The sequence below is a fragment of the Lineus longissimus genome, chromosome 8, assembly GCF_910592395.1.
Source record: "Lineus longissimus chromosome 8, tnLinLong1.2, whole genome shotgun sequence".
In the NCBI taxonomy this organism is placed as follows: domain Eukaryota; kingdom Metazoa; phylum Nemertea; class Pilidiophora; order Heteronemertea; family Lineidae; genus Lineus; species Lineus longissimus.
Window position 1 is genome coordinate 321,698 of NC_088315.1, and position 20,459 is coordinate 342,156.

The 20,459-nt window shown below is 44.1% G+C and overlaps 1 protein-coding gene across 1 annotated transcript; it reads right to left on the reverse strand.

Moving 5' to 3' along the window:
- Window positions 1-3,583: 3,583 nt before the first annotated feature.
- On the reverse strand, window positions 3,584-20,367 carry LOC135492455 (uncharacterized). Its single transcript, XM_064778955.1, has 33 exons — window positions 20,339-20,367; window positions 20,058-20,189; window positions 19,777-19,908; window positions 19,496-19,627; window positions 19,212-19,343; window positions 18,931-19,062; window positions 18,026-18,160; window positions 17,544-17,671; window positions 16,995-17,192; window positions 16,603-16,690; window positions 16,196-16,308; window positions 15,803-16,033; window positions 14,975-15,476; window positions 14,616-14,755; window positions 14,101-14,334; window positions 13,073-13,243; window positions 12,592-12,746; window positions 11,300-12,063; window positions 10,839-11,068; window positions 10,305-10,500; window positions 8,713-9,942; window positions 8,251-8,342; window positions 7,793-8,037; window positions 7,248-7,566; window positions 6,865-7,050; window positions 6,521-6,647; window positions 6,264-6,384; window positions 6,049-6,091; window positions 5,558-5,579; window positions 5,158-5,357; window positions 4,749-4,857; window positions 4,300-4,548; window positions 3,584-4,026 (listed from the first exon to the last, which is right to left on the reverse strand). Exons 2-33 carry the CDS (start codon window positions 20,155-20,157, stop codon window positions 4,004-4,006), a joined length of 6,879 nt encoding a protein of 2,292 aa, XP_064635025.1. The 5' UTR covers window positions 20,158-20,189; window positions 20,339-20,367; the 3' UTR covers window positions 3,584-4,003.
- Between the last annotated feature and the right edge of the window lie 92 nt (window positions 20,368-20,459).

A 20,459-nucleotide genomic window follows, 5' to 3' on the forward strand; every position in this document is an offset into this window, starting at 1 on the left:
GCCGCAATCGGGTACCGTATAGCTATGAACCGATCCACCGACATAAAGGCGAGGATGAGCCCTGAAGTCATTGCACAGGCGTACATCAGGAAGTAAACGAATCTGAAATAACACGATTGACACCGTGACGGGAATAGGCGTGGAATACCCTCACCTGTCAACCGAGCAGTTTCATTGAAAAAGTGTCGGGAGGACTATGTCCATGACCGTCAATACCTCCGAGATTAAAGGCGCATAATAGAATCCTTTATCCCCTGGACATTCTATCCTAGGATATTTCAAACACTTACACCAATTTAGCAAAGACTTACAGAAGTCAGAAAAACACTCCAATTGTTTGATCTTTGCGCCAGTGCAGGCGATCTGTAGCTTTCACGCTGGATGGTAATATTTGCCTTCATGACCAACCTTACCCATGATCAAGAATGGGTAGTTTTGATTAAATACTCACTTAAATTCCAGTTCCCTTGAAGGCCAGATGCTTGCTTCTTCATCTCGCCACATTGGTCCTTGAATCCCTTCTTGAATTAAAATCACCGCATCTGGTACAGCCAAGCCGACCATGTAAACGCTTGCTGTGTGTTTCCTATTATGGCTCATAGAGGCCACTAAAATCGCCAGTATATTGCCTGGAACGCCAAGGGCAACTAGTACGAACACAACATAATACAAAATGTCATACAGCATGTACAATCCTCCATCATGTCCAACTGTTTGGTTGAAGCCCGTTGGTGCCATATCATAATCGTGATAATGAACACCAGATCCATTCGCGCCATCGGACATGTCTGACTGGCTGGGCTTGATGGTTAACCATCGTTGTCAGTGAAATTGCTCATTGATCCTGTGAACCCGTTCCCTAACATCGAGACAAGAGCAAACAATGTCGAAGAACGCCGTATTAGAGTGTCTCTATCCACCTATCAGTACTATTTATGACTGAGATATTGCTAGGCTAGGGTTTCCCTCGTTTATATCTATAGTTACCTAGTCTTTTGAATTTATAAATGCTATTTCTATCTGCAAATATTGATAGCATGTGTATACTATTACTTGTTTATATATTTAGCATATTTGTAAAACATTCAGTTATTTCTGCAAGGCACAGAAAGACAAACAGTATCTATTATGAATGTTGGTGCCCAAAGCCCAAAGCCCAAAGTATCCGTCAAAAAAGAGATAGATATCCTGGAAAGTTGCTCCTCGAGTGAAGCCAAATCTAGCAGTGACAAGATGACAAATTCCTTGCCCTGCTGTTGCGAGCCGGCTCCAATCCCCACGATAATACCTGCATGGTAAACTACAATCGAATGAGGTAAACTGGGTGCATTCAAAATCACGACCCTAACTTTTTTTGGGGGGGGGGGGGACATCACCATCTCATATATATACTGTGCGCCAATTAGGCATGTCACTTTTTATCAGATATAGTTTCCGATCAATCACAGACTCAAGCTGGGACTTTTTTGGCCAATCCAAACGCAGTTACACCCCACCCCGGCAACGCAACAGCAGAACAACTTCCGTACGATTGTCCTCGTGTCCTCCCTATAACGCTTTCCTCCAGCGAGGCAGTAAAGGTAGAAGTTGACCGCATGATTACACAGCCAAACATTGTATAAGAGATAGTCCAAGACATTGAATAACTGCTGCCAATAGGTGTCACTCATGTCGTACATATTTGCGACTTGGGGTATCTTGAATGCTGCAAGGAAAAGCCTTTCCGGCAGAGTTGTTACAAAATAGGCGATGCTGACTAAAACGAGCATCAACGTCAATTGGCTGTCCTTTCCATCTTGACCCTGACCTTGACCTAGTTCGGCTCGTTTCCTTGAAGCTTGTCGTACAGTTAGAACGATGCCGATGTTGCTTCCAATGATCATTACAGAAGGAATAATACTGCCAAAAACCATTTGGAAGTTGCTGAATAAGACTTCGTATTCGGGATGTCCTGGGACCGATAAAATGATATTCTCTATACCTAAAAAACAACATTGGAACATTTTCAATCGCGTGTCAAATTTCTCAATCGACACCAAGATTGAAAATGCAGTGTTAATCGACGAAAGATAGAGGGTTTCATAGCCCCATATCATGAATACCATGTTTGGTCAATATGGGGCCGGTGACATCTATACACGTGAGTACTTTTAAAAGCAGTCGTCAGTTTTAACACTTTCCTCGTCGCATTGTTGACATCCCCAAACCGGAAGTAAACTGTCGTTGACGACCATCACAATAAATGAGTAAACTAGAAAGTCGGAAGTCGGTTCGTGGAAATGTGAGCCTCACCTGACACTTCATCCTTTATGTAAATGTAAACAAAAAACGTGGAGGCATTGGCAGCGAGAACTATCACTGCTGTAGAGGTAACTATGACTTTAGCTTTAGTCACTGTACATATCCTCTTGGCAGCCATCGGGTAGCGTATAGCTATGAACCGATCCATCGACATAAAGGCCAGGATGAGGCCTGAAGTCATTGCACCGGCGTATGATAGAAAATATATAAACCTGTAAAGACATTAAGATGAAGTCTTTTAAATGCAAAAGAAACCTAAAATGTTGGATGTTTTTATTACTGCATCAAAGGAAATTTACCTCGAGTAGATAGTCAGTACTAAGGCTTTGAATGATAATGAATAACCTGATACGTGACATTACAGCGTTCCTTGTACTGATGTTCTACTCACTTGAATTCCAGCTCCCTGGAAGGCCAGATACTTCCGTCCTCGTTCCGCCACGCCTGACCTGCTATACTTTCTTGAAGGAGGATCACACCATCCGGAACAGCGAGACCAATCATGTAGACACTGGTTGTGTGCTTTCTATTTTGGCTCATGGCGGCCACTAAGATTGTCAGTAAGTTACCAGGAACGCCAAACGCAACAAGAACGTGCATGAAATAATACAAGGCATCGTAGAGCACATAAAATAACCCCCCGTCATGTCCATGAGAAGATAATGTTTGTTGTGTAGCGTTGTCTAACCTAACGGACATGTTCATCGGCGATTGCTTTCATAATGTTCTATGGGGAGATCGACACACAGATAAAATACCAATTTCGCACCATAAATGGCTTTCAGGTGCATCATTTTATCTGTGTTGCCAACCAACACGTCTTAATTTTGCTGGAAGACAGTACTTTTCATGACGAAAAGAGAGGGGCGTTCAACTGACAAAACTCCAACTATTGATGCCGGCCTCGATCCATCGCAACAAAGACGACGATCATAATGACGTAAAACATAGCCAAACATCTATAGAACACAAATCGAGAAGAAAAACCTAATCCTTATTGATGTTTTCGGGTATAAGTCAATCCTTATTTAGTTTACCAAATCGGCTGAAGTGATAAAGATCTTGTGTGTACTTGCTGTCAGGACCTGTCCCCAGTCTACAACACGAATTGGTGTATGTGACGGCAAGAGTAAACACTATTGAAGGCGCTGCAAACAGAACCGTAGTTGTCACCATCAATCTATGAAGACGATATTGAGACAACACGCTCCATGCTCCTCTCCAACCAAAGTTGATATTTATCCAGATATAGACTTGAAATGCAACACTGCTTCATGCAACATATTTATAGCTTGAATTTATTCTTAAATTGGGATAATCTTCTTTACATATTTAGCATCTTTGACGGAGCCATAGTCTCTTAAAACTCTATACACCAATATAAGAGATTACTATCAAACAGAGTGCAAAATCTGATATCGTTAGAACTGCGTGAGTTATCGCTCCATCCATTTCGAAACGTCTCTTTTTGGGCTCACCCAATATACCAACATACTGGCTAATAGTATATCATGTCTCATGTACTGAAGGAGTGGCATCATTCATTCTAGCCAAGACTGGAGCGAATTTCCCTTCTGCTCAGTCGACAGACTGATGTCCCTGTAAGCCAAAGGTCTCGGCTGTTACCCTGATGCTAAACCCTAACACTGCAATCCAAGGCAAGTCTCTCGAATAACTCACAAGTTCATCAATACCACTGCACCTACATGAAGTCTGCCAGCTTGTCTGGAAAAGAAACACAAAGACTGGTAGAGAACGTTGGTCATTGTTTTTTGGGAGCGCCGCTACTCTCTCAACGGAGTGACAGGGATCGAAAACCTCTGCGGTTGCTGAAGTCCGAAGATTTACGATCGTAATCAAAGATCTTGATGTTTCTAGCCAATAAGCTATCATTCTCAATACTAGAAACAAATTGACTTTCAATGTGTCTGCAGCAGTCCTGTACTGGCCTATGTTCGGAGTTTAAATGTGTCAATGGAAGCATTGGTATGTACTCACTTGCAGCTAGCTTGCAACCCAAACTCGACAAATGCCTACGCAGATATTTCAGTGTCACGTTCTTTCCATTCTCTTTCCATTCGGACAGCACTTCGAAGCATTTCTCCGACACGCTCAAAGGCGGCTCCCGCCTGTCGAGTTCGCTCACACAGTCATCGGAGAGGTCAAGTCGCGCCGCCAGGGCTCGCCAGCAGCATGTAACCTTGTCACTCTGAATGATCGCGCGGAAGGCTTTCAGCAGATTCGCATCTGAATGAGAGATTGTGTAGTGTATTAGGAAGTATCTGTCACATTAAATCTGATCTGTGATTGGTTTATAAATATCGCAGGTAACCAGTTAACCGGTTTGGACAATAACATTTTCCTATCCCTATTTCAACATGATGTTAAGCAACACATGGTATAAACGAGGAAGAATTAGCAACAAATAACCATGAACCTCCACTGACCTTGAACCCGTTCATCTATGAAGTTCCTGAACACTTCCGCCGAGCGGTCGAGGTCGGAGACGAGGTCTGGGCGGTTGATGTCTTGATACGCATCCCTCAGTAGTTTCACCTTGAACAACAAATCAAAATGTGAAACAGGGCCAGGGAGTTGTGAGAACATTTGTTTACTTCCATTATGCACATACAATCACTGCATTTCCGAGTGGAAATCTGTGCGGTTTGGTCGAATTCTGAACCTGAAGTTCTGAAGACAGAAATGTGACAAGAAGGCGAGAGAATCAAAAACAGTTTACGACATCAGGTTGAATCAATAAATCGCTTCGGCTGTCTTCCGAGTCGATCCCAACGTTAACTTCTCTGACAGCTTTTCTGATTAAGCTACGAATGAAAGCACCTGCGTTCTCCATACCTTATCCACGGAGACCTGCTGGTTATTCAGCCACTTTCTCAGAACCATTGCCCCTTTCTCTTCATCCGACATGTCCCACTTTCCCCGGAGCCCATGGGCAGCTCGGTGGTGTAGCCCGCCGTCAAGTGCGTATATGGCCCGTTCCCAGTCCGAGCCCATCTTTGTGGCAAGGTTCGTTAGGTAGACCTCGGTGATAGGATCTTGAAAACAAGGAAGATGTTCATACCATTGGTTACTCCGAGGTGACATCGAAGCAGTGTAACAGAGGTAGGATTTTCGACAAGGAATGTTCCCAATAGTTAGCATGAAGAATACGGCAAGATTTAACCCTAGATTAAACCTTGTAGAACACTTAATGTTAACGGAAATATTCTAAAGGGATAATTCTCGATTACCGTACCTGCTTTCCGAGTCCTAGGTATCTGAAATGTACAAACAGGTAAGATAATTCAAATCTATAGATGCTAATTTAGTTATAATCTCAAACACTAGATTAGCATCTTCTATGTCCACAAGCATTTATTTCTGTAAAAATTCCTTACAAATGCACGGATGCAGTAAGCATAGCAGACAACTGTTGCAGCATGAGTATATATTATGAAAACAAGCATTCCCACCAGAATTGTACAACAACTAAAGCGTTTACACAACACACAGACCAACAGACAAGAATGGAGGAAGAATCCTATAGTGCACCATCATGAGGCTTCACGTACTCGATACTTCATGCTGATACTGATGCTGATGCGTATACTGTTCAATAACAATGAATGAACAATGGATGGGTCCGAAATAATGTTGCAAGCAGCAAATAGCAGCGAATAGAACTGAGTAGAAGCACACGCAGAGTCTGAGTATGCATACCTCCTCCACCAGGCCATCTCGACTTACCAACGACGAATTGCCCGACTTGGCGAAGAAGCTCATTACCTCCCTGTAAAGAAAATCAAAATACTTCAGATTATCACTGTATTCTGGTTTGTCAACGTATATTTGCAGTAAGTGAAACGCCTTGGCCGCGTGCGTTGATACAACTGATATGAAACGTGGCTCTGTGATGGGGTTTGTTATTGTTTGCAGCTTTGCCTTTTAGAAAGTTTCCTTACCCAGCGCGCGGTAATATCACTTGAAACGAGACGACTTGGCCGGAGCTTCTGACCGGAGTCGTATAATCATCACACCAGTCTCTAGCGCCTTGCCGTATCAAGAGATGCTTCATCTTTTCAACTGTAAATTAAGAAAAGAAATTCAATCATTTCATCTAGACAAAGACTTTATCATGCATGATCCACTGCTATGTTGTAGGATGACAAAATAAAGCAGGAAAATATCAGGATTTGTTTAGTAATGTGGGTAGACATACCTGCCGATTTGGGGTCCAGGAACGGTATAGTAGCCTCTACCGGTTTCATGGCCCTCTCTGATAGGGTGAGCATAACCACGTGACTCGAGCCACACTGGTCACTCTCGTTGATGTCAATGAATTTTACCTTGAAGTGAAAGCGAGACGATTCTATAAAGTGCTGATGTCATCTTTTTTCTTTCACCATAACTTAGTAGTAATAGTAGTATTAGTCTACTGATGTCTTGAGACCGTTGAGTACGGGTGCGATGACAAATCTTTCTGAATTCATGATTACAGGCAAAACGATTTTAAAACGGCGAGTTGATCGCCATAGTATCAACTCTCCATCTGTGATTTATTACCTGAAGTGTAACGTTACACATAGTATGAAAAGCCTCGCTTGGGAATGTGACCTTGACCCTGCTGTCACGTGTGCTGACAACCTCGCCACCATCCGGTCCTATCATCACATAATCTCGGTGCCAAATCTGAACCACTGCAAGGCTCTCCGGTACGGCAGTGAATGCAGCCCTCAGTCCGATCAAACTCTAGAAGTAGGAATAATATATCAATGGTCAGTGCCAAAGTAAGTGCCAGAAACTGTTTTGAATTTATCAAAATCAACGAAGAGACACACAGGTGCCAAACCTGAACCTCTTAGTGAAGCCCACAACACCTCGTTTTCTTTCCTTCGTCGTAAAGATCTCATCATAAGCCAAACAGACATAGATGTTTGTGGCCTTACTTGGTCATCAGCTTGGACTGGATCCGCCGAAAACTCCTCATACTCGTCCCCTGCATAAATTCTCGCCTTCAGGAGTAGTTCTTTTCTATCATCAACGCCGCCGCCATGGACAGGTAGGGTCACCAGGATTGGCTCTTCGATTAGGAAATCTTCCGTCGTGTGTATGGCACACACTGGTAGAATGATGCCCGCCATGTCTGGGCAGGTCAGATGCTTCAAATCTGGGTCGTCTATCCTCTCCACGGTCAGGTAACTCTCCGAGAACTCGTTGGGAATCGCTGCCACTGTTAAAGCTAAGAGTCCGTCTTCATAGTAGTACCTATCAACGAGGAGACGAGCAAAGATCAACCCATCCGAAAGATCCAACCACTGGAGAACCTCAGCGTGAACACCCTGCCATGTTTCGAGCTACACATGCCAAGCAACTGCTCCTGGTAGATCGCTAGAGCAGCCAGCTGCACATTTCGTCAGCTACGAGTCCGGCACATGCTTATTCAAACACACTCGACAACACTTGACTTGACAAACAAAGTCACTGTACGTACCTATGCTTCGTCCATTCCTCTGGGTGAGCCCGCAGCCAGTCCGTCTCCTTTCTCTTCGTCAACGCATCATTAATCGCCTTTTTGATGGAGGTGACCGTGTCTTTCGTGACTGCGAGGTCCTCCTTGGTATCCTGCAGTTTCCTGCTCATGTCATCAGACGCAGCCTTTGCTGCTCTTACGTCAAGCTTGACCGTTTCGAGCTCGCTGCTGTACTTCTTGAAGGCGTTGCCCATAGACGTGTGAATCTGTGGGCGAAAAATGAGATGAAATTTGCGGTTAAGGAAAATGTTCAAGGATGGTTTGTGATCCAATAGGCTGTCCTCGTAATTCATGCATTTCCCGGTTGGGCAGATTATCTTGTTTTTTATTCTAAGTTGCTCTAGGATTGATGACTACCAACAGCTGTCGATAAAACTGACTGAAACATGTTCGGTTTTGAAATGAAAACTGTCGTGTACCATTGTTGATATCCTGACAATCTGGTCAAGATGCATGCTGCCGGTATGGCCTCTTCGATAGGATTCCTCCGCTTGGATTGGAGCAGGTGCATCTGTAAGACATAAAACGCAATGAAAACAACGGATGGTATTAGAGCTGTTATATCAAGTTTAATGTAGTTTCAGAAGTTCACAGAGCCATCCGATTTTCCTCAACTGCAAGTTGGCATCAGTCGGTACAAAGTTGAGAGTAAAACTCGTCACGTGTTATCAAGTGTCGACTTTCATTCATTCAGAAATCCTATGACCTCGTCAATGTTTTGGGTTCTAGAGCATAATTTAAGTCGGATTTCTTTCTGATAATTTATTTTTATCTCAGCTGTCCTTTTTTACTCGAAAAGAATTTGACAAAAAGGCAGATACCCAGGTACGGCAATGAATCATTAAGCTTCACGTATCTCTTCCGATATGGAATAGACTAACCTATTTTTGGGACATCATACGACCACGCGTTTGGCTGCTTGTTGATGAAGGCATTCCACAGCATGAGGACGCGCTTCCAGAAGTGGTCATTCAGCTCTCTATCAAATCCCTTCAGCTGCTTGCTCCCCCGGATAGCTGAGTACATCTCAAGGTATATCGTGACGACCAGGTTCATGAGCACCATGTACGAAATAAACATGAACATCACGAAACTGATACGATTCACCAACGCATCCTCTCCCAGATTGTCTCCCATCGCCTCAGGATACTTGAGGATACCAATTGACATGCCCAGCAGCGTCCATAATGTGCGCGGAAATGTACGGAAAGTCGCCGTGGTTCGCACAAGAAGGAAGTGGCCGCTGATGCCAAAAGCCATCCATATGGCCAGAATGAATAGAAAGCAACAGGCCAACACACTAAATGCTTTACGCAGGGTGTTCTTTAGGAGGGCAAAGAAAAAGTTAAACGACAATGGCTTTAAAATTTGAAGGATGCATATAAACGCTATGATAGCCAGAGATGCTGTGTACGATTCATCGATCTCAATCATCTTGTCAAAGGAGACATATTCGCCGATGTTGTTCTTGACGTCTTCAATCGCCTTGATCACAAACACTATTCTCACAACATAGAGAGATGATGCTGCGAATGCCGTCATGACGTTCAGGAGTTGCACGTAGGTCCATGGATCTGTTACGTACTGCCATCGGAATGTTCGAGCAAGGTTGATCTCTACATAGATTAAGTAGAATAAGACCAACACCCACACTATCTGCAGGACGAGAAGGATGAGATCCCATGCGTCGACATAAGGGTATGGGCGAAAGCTTTCCACAGTTCTAGAGATGAGTATCCCGCCAACTGCTGGTGTCTCGATCATTATTCGTAAGCATGAAAACAAATTGACATTAGCGTTGTAGATTGTGGCTTCAACGAAAACTGCTCTGGTGAGTCGATCTATCCAGTTCTTCTTAAACAACTGACTGAGAACCAGTAGAGCAGTTTTGGAACTGTCGCCTAACTCTGCAACATAGCCGCCGCCATCGAATGTGGCATATTCACCGTAAAGTGGAATGTCGTTTTTTTGAGCAGACGTGTAAACAAAAGGTGACTTGGTGAATGTTGTTGTAGGTTTTCTCCAATATGTCAGGAAGTCGTCGCTTTCTTCTATACTTGTATCAAAGTCACTGGCACATTTTGTGACGATCTTGTTCCACGTACACAAACCTGGAAAAGAAAGAACATAGTGATAAAGCATTCGTAGCTGTTCCTGCTTCAAAAATACGGTCGGAGACAGAAGAGATCACATGACGCAGCTATTAAATAACTCTTGATCTAAATTGCGATGTTAGCTAGAAAGTCTTTGACAATTCGTGCTTCAGTGGTGAGGCGTCATGTGTGCATGTATTAACGGACCCCAGTCAATCTCAGGAAACCTCGCTCGCTCGAGAGGAGTACACATGGCGGTGTTAGCCACTAGCCCGCTTATTTGCTAATGATTTGAAATAGTCACACACTGTGTTTGCTCATGTGGTACGTAAGGAACGACCATCTTCTCTACCATTCTTGGCTTATAACCACCAACCAACCTTGTCTGACCCTCTTCTGTCTGAGTCTCGCAGGTCCAACCCTCAAGCCATCCATGTTGGCAATAAACCTTCTGTCGTACGACTTCAAGGCAAGGCCATTGTAGTACTTATCGGGGTAGAGAATCGGAGTGACATTATGGTTCAGCCACCTGTACAGCTGACCGTAGTCAGCAAGGCGAATGATGACGTTATTTTCCTGAAAATAGTATGCAGACACGGGATTATTTTAATGTTGTAATGTCTATAGCGATATCCTTAGAAAATCACCTAACCGCTACATATACCACTCCCTTCCCCATTAAGGATTCCCAATGTCACCCAAACATTGGCAATCCTTAATGGTGGAGGGAGTCGTATACATGACTGTTCCGTGGTTCTACTAAAGTAGTTTCAGTGTGGGTGCGATCCGGCCACCCCACCACAGTATTGGGTAGGTGGGGAGGTATAAAGCTCATTGTATATTCGCAGGGCACTCATTTACGATTTGCTACAATCACAAAGAAGGAGAGGAACGATCTTTTGAAATGTTCATACCTTCAGGTCAAAAGCTCTCTTAAGAGCCGTGTTCTGTCTGTAGTAGTGGCTCCCTCGATTACTGCTACAGATGATCATGAGGAGAAGCAAGTAAAGGAACTGGATCCCTGTAGCACGTGCTATGGTGAACAGCTTCTTATCGCGAGCAGCTCGTGCTTTCCTTGTCGCCTCATTCTCTTGGCAGTTGTCGAGATCGTCAGGAAGGTCCGGGATCGTTCGCGCAACTGGAACTGAAAGATCAAGAATACTTGCCAAAACTAGCACATCCATGTAAAGAGGAGTTTGATATGTCGAACTTCTTTACATGTTTCAAAAGTATGCGAGCATTGGTTTTGAAAGACCCACAAGTATTATGTATTGATATAATAAGCCTTTAAACAACAAAGAATTCTGATACGAGTAAGCTCCAACGACAAGGCGCCAGTACAGTAGATATGGGCTAAATGTTAACTGATACTTACTTTCCAATGTGTTCACGTTCTCAGCGACATCAGTTAGCAAGAATTCGTCCTCTACTGTCTCGTCGGCATCTGATGGTAGCCGCAGAATGCAGGTCAGGATGAGGGCGATTAGCAGCATCTTCCCAGGCTGAAGTAAGACCACGGTCTCTACCAAGGAGATCAACAGAGTCGATAGCCATTCATTCGACTTCGTCCCGCCCCATTCGAGACTGTAGAAGAAGGTGAAGAAGACCCCGCACGAGATGGCCATGATCACTAGGATGTAGCCGAAGAACACACACCACCAGGGCAGAAGGCGGGCCTGTTTCCTCTCGGGATATTTACGTCTTATTTGAACGTTTATTTCCTTTCGATGAAAACGAGTCCGTGAAAATATCTCAACCATTGCCATCGTTGGTGGAAGGATTATTACGCTGGACATCAGACCGATGAAAACAGTACGGAAGCTTATCCGCAAAGGGCCTATATGCAGCGCGGAGCTACTTCCCGTCGTACCAGTTTGATACCACATGGCGTTGGACAACATCATGAGGAAGAGTGCGGCCGTGCAGCAGCAGAGGCGCTGGACTCGAGTAAAGCGACTCTTGTTTGGTCGGTTGAACATGGAGAACCAGATGTTGGTGTCGAAGAGGAATCGTTTAGAGTGTTGGCTGAAGAGGTTGGAGACACTGCTGATGTTCTCTTCGTGGGTCACGCGGAGGAGACGGTTGGTGCGGTGATCTCCCTTGGTTGCAGACAGCCAATGGGCGCAGAGGAAGTAGTCACTGAAAGATACTCAGAATTATGACACAACCATGTCGACATCAACCTAGCTGGTATTGAAATCATTGAACGATCCAGTTGGCGAATAAAATTTCTATACGTCATTGTTGACTTGGCATTTACAGTACCATAACATTCTATCCATCTATCTATCTAATAACATCGTATGACTTATATGACAATAATTTGCCAAGATTTCAGATGGCACTCTTGCTTAGAAGTTGTAGTCATTGAGGACCGCCCAAAGCAACGGTCATCCAACATGGTTTTGGATCGCAGATATACCAATGCGATGTTGGTCGATGAGTGGGTGGTTCGTTGCCTTTCCACATGCTTGAATTCGTATCAGACATGTGCCATGCAATGAATTAGCAATTCACGATATCATTTGATGAGTTGGTTGCAATTCAAGCAGCTTCTGTGCAGAAGAAATGGTTTAAACAGTTGGTAGGGAAGTTGTTGCCACCACTGTCAGCCTTCCTCGGCATCGTGTATCCAAATTGTCTTGAACACTTTATCATCATTCTTACCATGTTTCTCGGTACAAGTCCTCTATGACAATATGTGATAGATGCCAGTGTGGTTCTGCCCCTTCCCCGTCATGCCAGACGAACACATACTGAGGACGACCCAGAAACGAGTGGTTCTTCAGCAGGAACGAACTGATGGACCCTCGTTGGAAATTCTGCGAAATGAAATGCAATAGGGCTGTTGCTGTCCGAAAGAAATGTGCGTGTTGCACCAATCTGAAGTGTGTGTGGAGGTGGGCGCCCACACTCAACATCGCAGTTTTTTCGTTAAATTTACGATGATTTCTAGGGAATTTAGATGAAGCGTCTTTGCAAGGGACTAGCGGATGCTTCGTCTTCTAAGAACCCTGGAACCACCGCAGAACATCATTGCGGATCAAACTTCCAGTGGTTAACAAAAGTAGGTATGAGAGTCAAATGGTGTGATTGTGTCCCTGAACAATTGTTGGTAAGTGACTTCACGGATCAAAAGAGGTCTCACCTGCCTATACCCATCATAGAGAGGTCTTGGCTCTGTAGCTCCCTTCTCTCCGATGATGATGATGAAGACGTTGGCACTGGTTCCGGCACCAATGCGAGATGATGTGTGCAGGTTGATACGGTAGCAGTACTGGTCGCCTGGGTGATTATCGACCAAGGGGGCGCATACCCACTGCAAGTTTAAAATGATTCTGAAGGGAACATATATCTATGAAAGGTCACTTCGAACACACCGTGCCCAGGGGCAGTGGCTCAACGACTCCTATTACAATGTTTTGGACGACCAGAAGTAAACCTGAAATGCCAGAACCTTCGAACACACCGTGCCCAGGAGCAGTGGCTCAACGACTCCTATTACAATGTTTTGGACGACCAGAAGTAAACCTGAAATGCCAGAACCTTCGAACACACCGTGCCCAGGGGCAATGGCTCAACGACTCCTATTACAATGTTTTGGACGACCAGAAGTAAACCTGAAATGCCAGAACCTTCGAACACACCGTGCCCAGGAGCAGTGGCTCAACGACTCCTATTACAATGTTTTGGACGACCAGAAGTAAACCTGAAATGCCAGAACCTTCGAACACACCGTGCCCAGGAGCAGTGGCTCAACGACTCCTATTACAATGTTTTGGACGACCAGAAGTAAACCTGAAATGCCAGAACCTTCGAACACACCGTGCCCAGGAGCAGTGGCTCAACGACTCCTATTACAATGTTTTGGACGACCAGAAGTAAACCTGAAATGCCAGAACCTTCGAACACACCGTGCCCAGGAGCAGTGGCTCAACGACTCCTATTACAATGTTTTGGACGACCAGAAGTAAACCTGAAATGCCAGAACCTTCAGCTGGTAGGTGGAGTGATATCAGTTTGTCAACGCAACAGACAAAAAGCTCCGATTGAGCGCAGTGCATCGCAACTCAACAGCGTAATCGTTGCCTTCGCGCATTGACAAAATTAATCATTCCATATACCCAATGGTAATAAGGACGAAATTGAACAAAACGAACCATGAGTATAGCTTACCATATTGAAGTCTTTCTTGTCCATCCGCCGGGTCCATATGAGCAATATCACAAAAACGAAAAGTATGATGAGAATAGTTGCAAGGACCGTTGGGCTGTCCCGGACTCTTTCGAGGAAGTTGGGGAAGATCGCCGCAAAGTCTATGGTATTTGGCGGCACGAAGAGCCCGCTGGTGATCGTCCCGAAGAAGTTGCTCTTGAACTTGACAGCATTTGATGTAGACTCTGGCAGGACCTGTCATAAAAAGTAAAGAATTAGAAGCCCCGTTAAAATATCTTCTTCCAAACATGAAAACTCTAGTTCCTATATAGCTTGCTATTACCAGGAACTAATCTCAAACCCTACAATTTTACATATGCCGAGTTAGATGCTGGCCCACAATAGAATCATGCGATTCAGTCTTGCTGCAGTATGACAATCATAACTGCCACTTCGAAAAATGTTGTATACGAGCACCCGAAGTTCTGGTTGTGGAGAGATGAAAAGGTAATCCACCCCGATTGACGGTAACCTACCTCTATCCAGTCGACAACTTCCCATGCACTGGCAGCCGGATTCCACGCACGAGGTTGTATCATGACCATTGCGACTGTGTAGCTGCCTTTGGCCAACAGCCGTCTGCGCCCTTGGGTAACAGTGACTGGGGCTATTGCACCTACATTTCGAAACCAGAGATGATTTTCTGATCAAACAAAGTTAAGATAAACAAGCCTGTTCAAAGTTAGACGTAATGTGACCATCATGAAGGCATCTTTCCTGAGCTAGAAGCTACATAAAACATTGTATAAGAGAAGGAAACTAGAGAGCTCGTGGAGACCGACATCGACAAGGACCTTTCTGTAGTCATATAGAAATAGTGTCATAGGCAATTTACCTGAGGCAAGTTTGAACAAAAGCTTCATCTTCCCAAGCTGTTTAAAGCAGGAACTGTAGACAAATAAGGAGTAATCCTGGCCTTGTTGATTTGTCACAATCCGACATCCTGCTCTCACCTCCTGATACAGTATCGCATTGTCTATGACGTACTGGAAGTCGAAGTCTACGTCACCAGGTTGGATGTTCATTTGGCCTAACAAGGTGACATTACCAACGAACTCCTTGGTGAAGGTCAAACGCATGTAAGCGTGGCGGTCATCCAACGATATGTCATGTACCTTCCCTCTCTCTGGCATATCGTCAAGCAGTACTTTCACCTTCTGCTTATCATTGTCTTCTAACTCTGATGTAATCGTCGCCTGCATTGCACTTCTCCCGCTGAATATAGCGGGCTCTGGTGGTTTCTTCGCAGTGTCCTCGACCTCCATTTGCAGCACAGGGGTGTTAGTCAAGTGGGAATCTTCGCCATAGAGGTAAGGGTTCCGGGAAAACGTTGTCAACTGAAACGATGCAGAGGTAAGAATTGATCAGTGCCAGGCGATGTCAGCAAGGTCTACCAAATAACAGCATATTAGGAAAAGGATGAGGCGTTCTATTGCTACCAAGCGGGCCAGTATCCTAGAATGGTCGAGCGTGCTCACGCAGAGTATCAATTCCTTACACTGGTCCCATCCTCTAAATCCTCCGTTTGTACAGCTTTGAAGATGAATTGACTGTATTTGGCTCGTGAGGCTGTCCCTAGTATTGATCAAGTCGATATATTGTTTAATCTAACAGATTGTTGACGGTGAAAAACAAATATCCCCATGTTGTCCCTCTCACTCACTGAAAAACTGATATCGCCTTCTGCCTCAAGACCATCGCTAAGCGTAGCGTCCACATTTCCCATCTTTATGGCTTCCTTCTTCTTCAGAAAGGAATTCTTGCGTTTGCCGATCTTGAAGCCGAACGACTTGGACGCAACCTCGGCAAACGCTGCGTCTGTGCCTATCTTACTAAAGAGGACCTGCTGCATGTCGCGGATTAAAGAATTCGTTTTGTTCATGATATCCTTGGACTGAAGAGAAATAAAAGAGATTTATAAGTAATTGAACGTCTGCTGATGTTTCTTGCTTGGACGCTTACTGTACCAGTATTGGTAAAGCTTAGTCACGGAAAGTGCTCAAATCTGGTCTTTGATATGAATAATGAGAGATTCACAACCTCAATTTGATCTTACCAGTGCCTGCTTCTCCTTCGAAGGCATCCTTGTCTTCATGTCAACATCAAGTGGAATGGTTTCTGGTGTATCAAACAGTGCATCGATCACATTAGCAGGGCCTTTCGAGACGGCTGAAAGGCAAAGGAAAGGACGTATTGCACAGCCGCAGATCTGGTAACGGAGCGCCATATAAGGAGTTGACAAATGCTATTTTTTATGGATGCAAATTAGTTTTGAATGACGTGCCTCGGCGAGTCTGTTTATTTGTACCGGTACTTTTGTTATGGCTCGCAAATTTAAACTGCAGACACAGCTGAAAATAGAATCAGAATCAGTGAAGCTACATCTCTCAGGGGGGCGGGGGGGGGCATTAGAGGATTTTAATTGCTTCGTTGTTGTCAGACTATCCCTTACGAAACAAATACCTGTTGAAAGTTGCGTAAGGTCGTTCAATGTCATGGCAGACTTGGGTGTTTTCTTTAGGACTTCAACACTTGTTGAGACACATGCATCCTAAAAGGGAAAAAATCTATTATTCGCATCACCTTGAACGACATACGTTCTACTCTATTTTCATTAAGAATAGACCGGTTACGAGAGTTAAGATTTCAGGGAGTGCTGCTGCTTAGTTAATATTCATATTTTGTTTCTTGTTAAGATCTCCAACTGGAGTACAGGAATGTGCTGCCATAGGATGTTCTGGAGAAAGGAGGTGAAATTTCTTTTCCATGCTTACTTCAATGAGTTAAGTCTTTTTCTTAAAGACATTTTACAGCAAGACAAGCAACATGAAACAAGGATACACTAATATACGCACCATGCTTATTACATTCAACTCCGCTTTGTTGTTCGTTGACTTGTCCAGTGCATCGCCTATCTTCTGTGCCTCTTGTAGGTTCTTGATACCAGCCTTCTTCACGTAGGCCTGCACACCAACCACCATCTCTTGGCGGATGTGCGTCTTGGCACTGATCGCCTTTTCTTCCTGGTCGGGCGTGGAATTTCCAGGTGATGGCTGAAATCGATGTAAGATATCCTGACAAGACTGCTGTAGGGGCTTTTCTGTTCACGGTTCACTTACGTAGGCCTAAAGTATAATGTTAACCGGTCCCTATATTACTGTGCTCACTGTTATCATATACAAAAATAAGATGTCATCAATCGAATATCGGTTTCTCAGTTAACGTCACCAATGAAATTTCAGGAGGTTGTACAACTTCCGTAGCCAAGGCTCGCAACAGGCATCTAAGCTTCGGGTCACAGTAAAGAAAGATTATTCTGCAGAACCTCCATTTGGGTCAGACTAGTGTCAGTTGCATTCTACAGCCTTAAACCAGATCCCGGCTGGACTTATGACGCGCCGTACCTTAAGTGATTGATCAAGCTGCCCAGCGAGCTGATCCACCTTCGCTACCACTTGATCAGGGGATGCCGAGTCTACAATCGTTTTCGCCACGTTCGACAGTTCTTCAGCCTTCTCCTCCAAGTCTTTGACTAAATGCAAAGAAATCACGATTGATCTAAGGTAACGCGGCAGTTTTATTATAAGCAGCACGGTCAACGCTACATCAAGTTGATGTTGTTAAAATTTTATTTCAATAGCTCCCCAAGGGGTCACAAACTAACATGCCGTAGGGAGGGGGGGGGGGCTATTGTTTGGCAAACGATGCAATACAGATGGACACGTCATCGCCGAATTGTCGAGGTGCGGCATATTTCTCCATTCTTTGGAAAGCACAGAGATAGGAATAAATAAATGGCAAGATTGACATATTTATTTAATGCGACAAACGTCAGTCACTTGCGAAGACATCAATGTAGATGTAGTAAAAGCATGAGTGAGCTTACTGGTGCAGGTCCGCCCGTCGCCGGCATAGTCTTGCTTGCAGTCGCACGTATATGAGCCGACACTGTTCGTACATATAGCCTGTGCATCACACTGGTGTTTCAAGTCCAGGTTACTGGTGGTGCACTCGTCGATGTCTTGGAGACAAATTGAACATCATCAGAAACAAGAAGGGATGATCACGTGATAAGGAGCTTTTTGCAAGGACCCCGAGTGGGAACACTTGACTCATTGTTTGCCATCTTGCTCAAGATGTCGAACAACGGGATGGGCGTCTAAGGAGATTTGCAAAAACTCCCTAATTGAATGTCGGCCAACTAAAGATGACATTTTTAATATCGAAATGGTATGATTGGCCTTCGAATGACCTGATCACCTGACGATTAAAAACACAAATGAATATGCACCAAGAAGAAAAGAGGTTAACATTTAATGATAAACTGAGATTCTAAAGAAAGATCTCTGAAAGAACACTCTTACCCGTGCATCTTTTTCCGTTACCAGTGTATCTCGGGTTACACTTGTACGTACGAGGCGGCGTGTTCGAACATATTGCCTTACTGGCACACTGGTCTTTTGCCGTACACCCATTGATAACGTATACAGACGAAACAAAATATTTGTACGTCTTTCTACTTGGAAGATCGAAGCACGGCGCGCGGCGTTTGCTTGCGTTTGGTTTTAGATGCTAGATATGTATTTCTCAAATTACAGACAAGACGAGAATTTAACACAACAATACTTTCACTCATTTAGATGGCGATCAATCCTGTTTTAATCAAGATGTTAAGCGATTACACCGTTCAAAGCTCCCTTTTCATGCCATTACGGATGCTGCAAGGCAATTACTGTTACATGATTGTCTGTGTGTTTTTGGCTTCAGTTTAAACAAATAAACAGCACTAACCGTTACATGTTTTCCCGTCACCGCTGAACCCGCTCTTGCAGGCACACTCGTAAGATCCCACGGTATTGTTACACTTAGCATTTGGTGAACACTGGTTCATCACGCCGCCTTTTGCAACACACTCATCGATGTCTGTGAAAAAAGAATTTTAGATACATGTCACAGCCTGAATCTTTGCGCAGCTGATGATACCTGATGATGATACTAAGGTGAGTATTATTTCATTAACATCATTGGCTGCGTGTTTTTGGCTTCAGTTTAAAGAAATAAACAGCACTAACCTTTACATGTTTTCCCGTCACCGCTGAACCCGCTCTTGCAGGCACACTCGTAAGATCCCACGGTATTGTTACACTTAGCATTTGGTGAACACTGGTTCATCACGCCGCCTTTTGCAACACACTCATCGATGTCTGTGAAAAAAGAATTTTAGATACATGTCACAGCCTGAATCTTTGCGCAGCTGATGATGATAACTGATGATGATACTAAGGCGAGTATTATTTCATTAACATCATTGGCTGCGTGTTTTTGGCTTCAGTTTAAAGAAATAAACAGCACTAACCGTTACATATTTTCCCGTCACCGCTGAACCCGCTCTTGCAGGCACACTCGTATGATCCCACGGTATTGTTACACTTAGCATGTTTTGAACACTGGTTCATTGAGCCACCGTCTGCAACACACTCATCGATGTCTGTGAAAAAAGAATTTTAGATACATGTCACAGCCTGAATCTTTGCGCAGCTGATGATACCTGACGATGATACTAAGGCGAGTACTTTTTCATTTACATCATTGTCTGTGTGTTTTTTGTTTCAGTTTAAAGAAATAAACAGCACTAACCGTTACATATTTTCCCGTCACCGCTGAACCCGCTCTTGCAGGCACACTCGTATGATCCCACGGTATTGTTACACGTAGCATTTGGTGAACACTGGTTCATTGTGCCACCGTTTGCAACACACTCATCGATGTCTGTGAAAAAAGAATTTTAGATACATGTCACAGCCTGAATCTTTGCGCCACTGATGATACCTGATGATGATACTAAGGTGAGTATTATTTCATTAACATCATTGGCTGCGTGTTTTTGGCTTCAGTTTAAAGAAATAAACAGCACTAACCGTTACATATTTTCCCGTCACCGCTGAACCCGCTCTTGCAGGCACACTCGTATGATCCCACGGTATTGTTACACTTAGCATGTTTTGAACACTGGTTCATTGTGCCACCGTTTGCAACACACTCATCGATGTCTGTGAAAAGAGGATTTTAGATACATGTCACAGCCTGAATCTTTGCGCAGCTGATGATACCTGATGATGATACTAAGGTGAGTATTATTTCATTAACATCATTGGCTGCGTGTTTTTGGCTTCAGTTTATAGAAATAAACAGCACTAACCGTTACATATTTTCCCGTCACCGCTGAACCCGCTCTTGCAGGTACACTCGTAAGATCCCACGGTGTTGTTACACTTAGCATGTTTTGAACACTGGTTCATTGTGCCACCGTTTGCAACACA

Bases quoted from the DNA above. Each gene is read 5' to 3' on its own strand.
- LOC135492455 (XM_064778955.1), bottom strand. From the start codon at position 20,157: ATGAACCAGTGTTCAAAACATGCTAAGTGTAACAATACCGTGGGATCA. The intron at 8,038-8,250 runs GTACACGACAGT...TTTCGCCCACAG, and splicing joins TTGTCAGGATATCAACAATG to ATTCACACGTCTATGGGCAA. The intron at 7,567-7,792 runs GTACGTACAGTG...CCTCGTTGATAG, and splicing joins GAGGAATGGACGAAGCATAG to GTACTACTATGAAGACGGAC.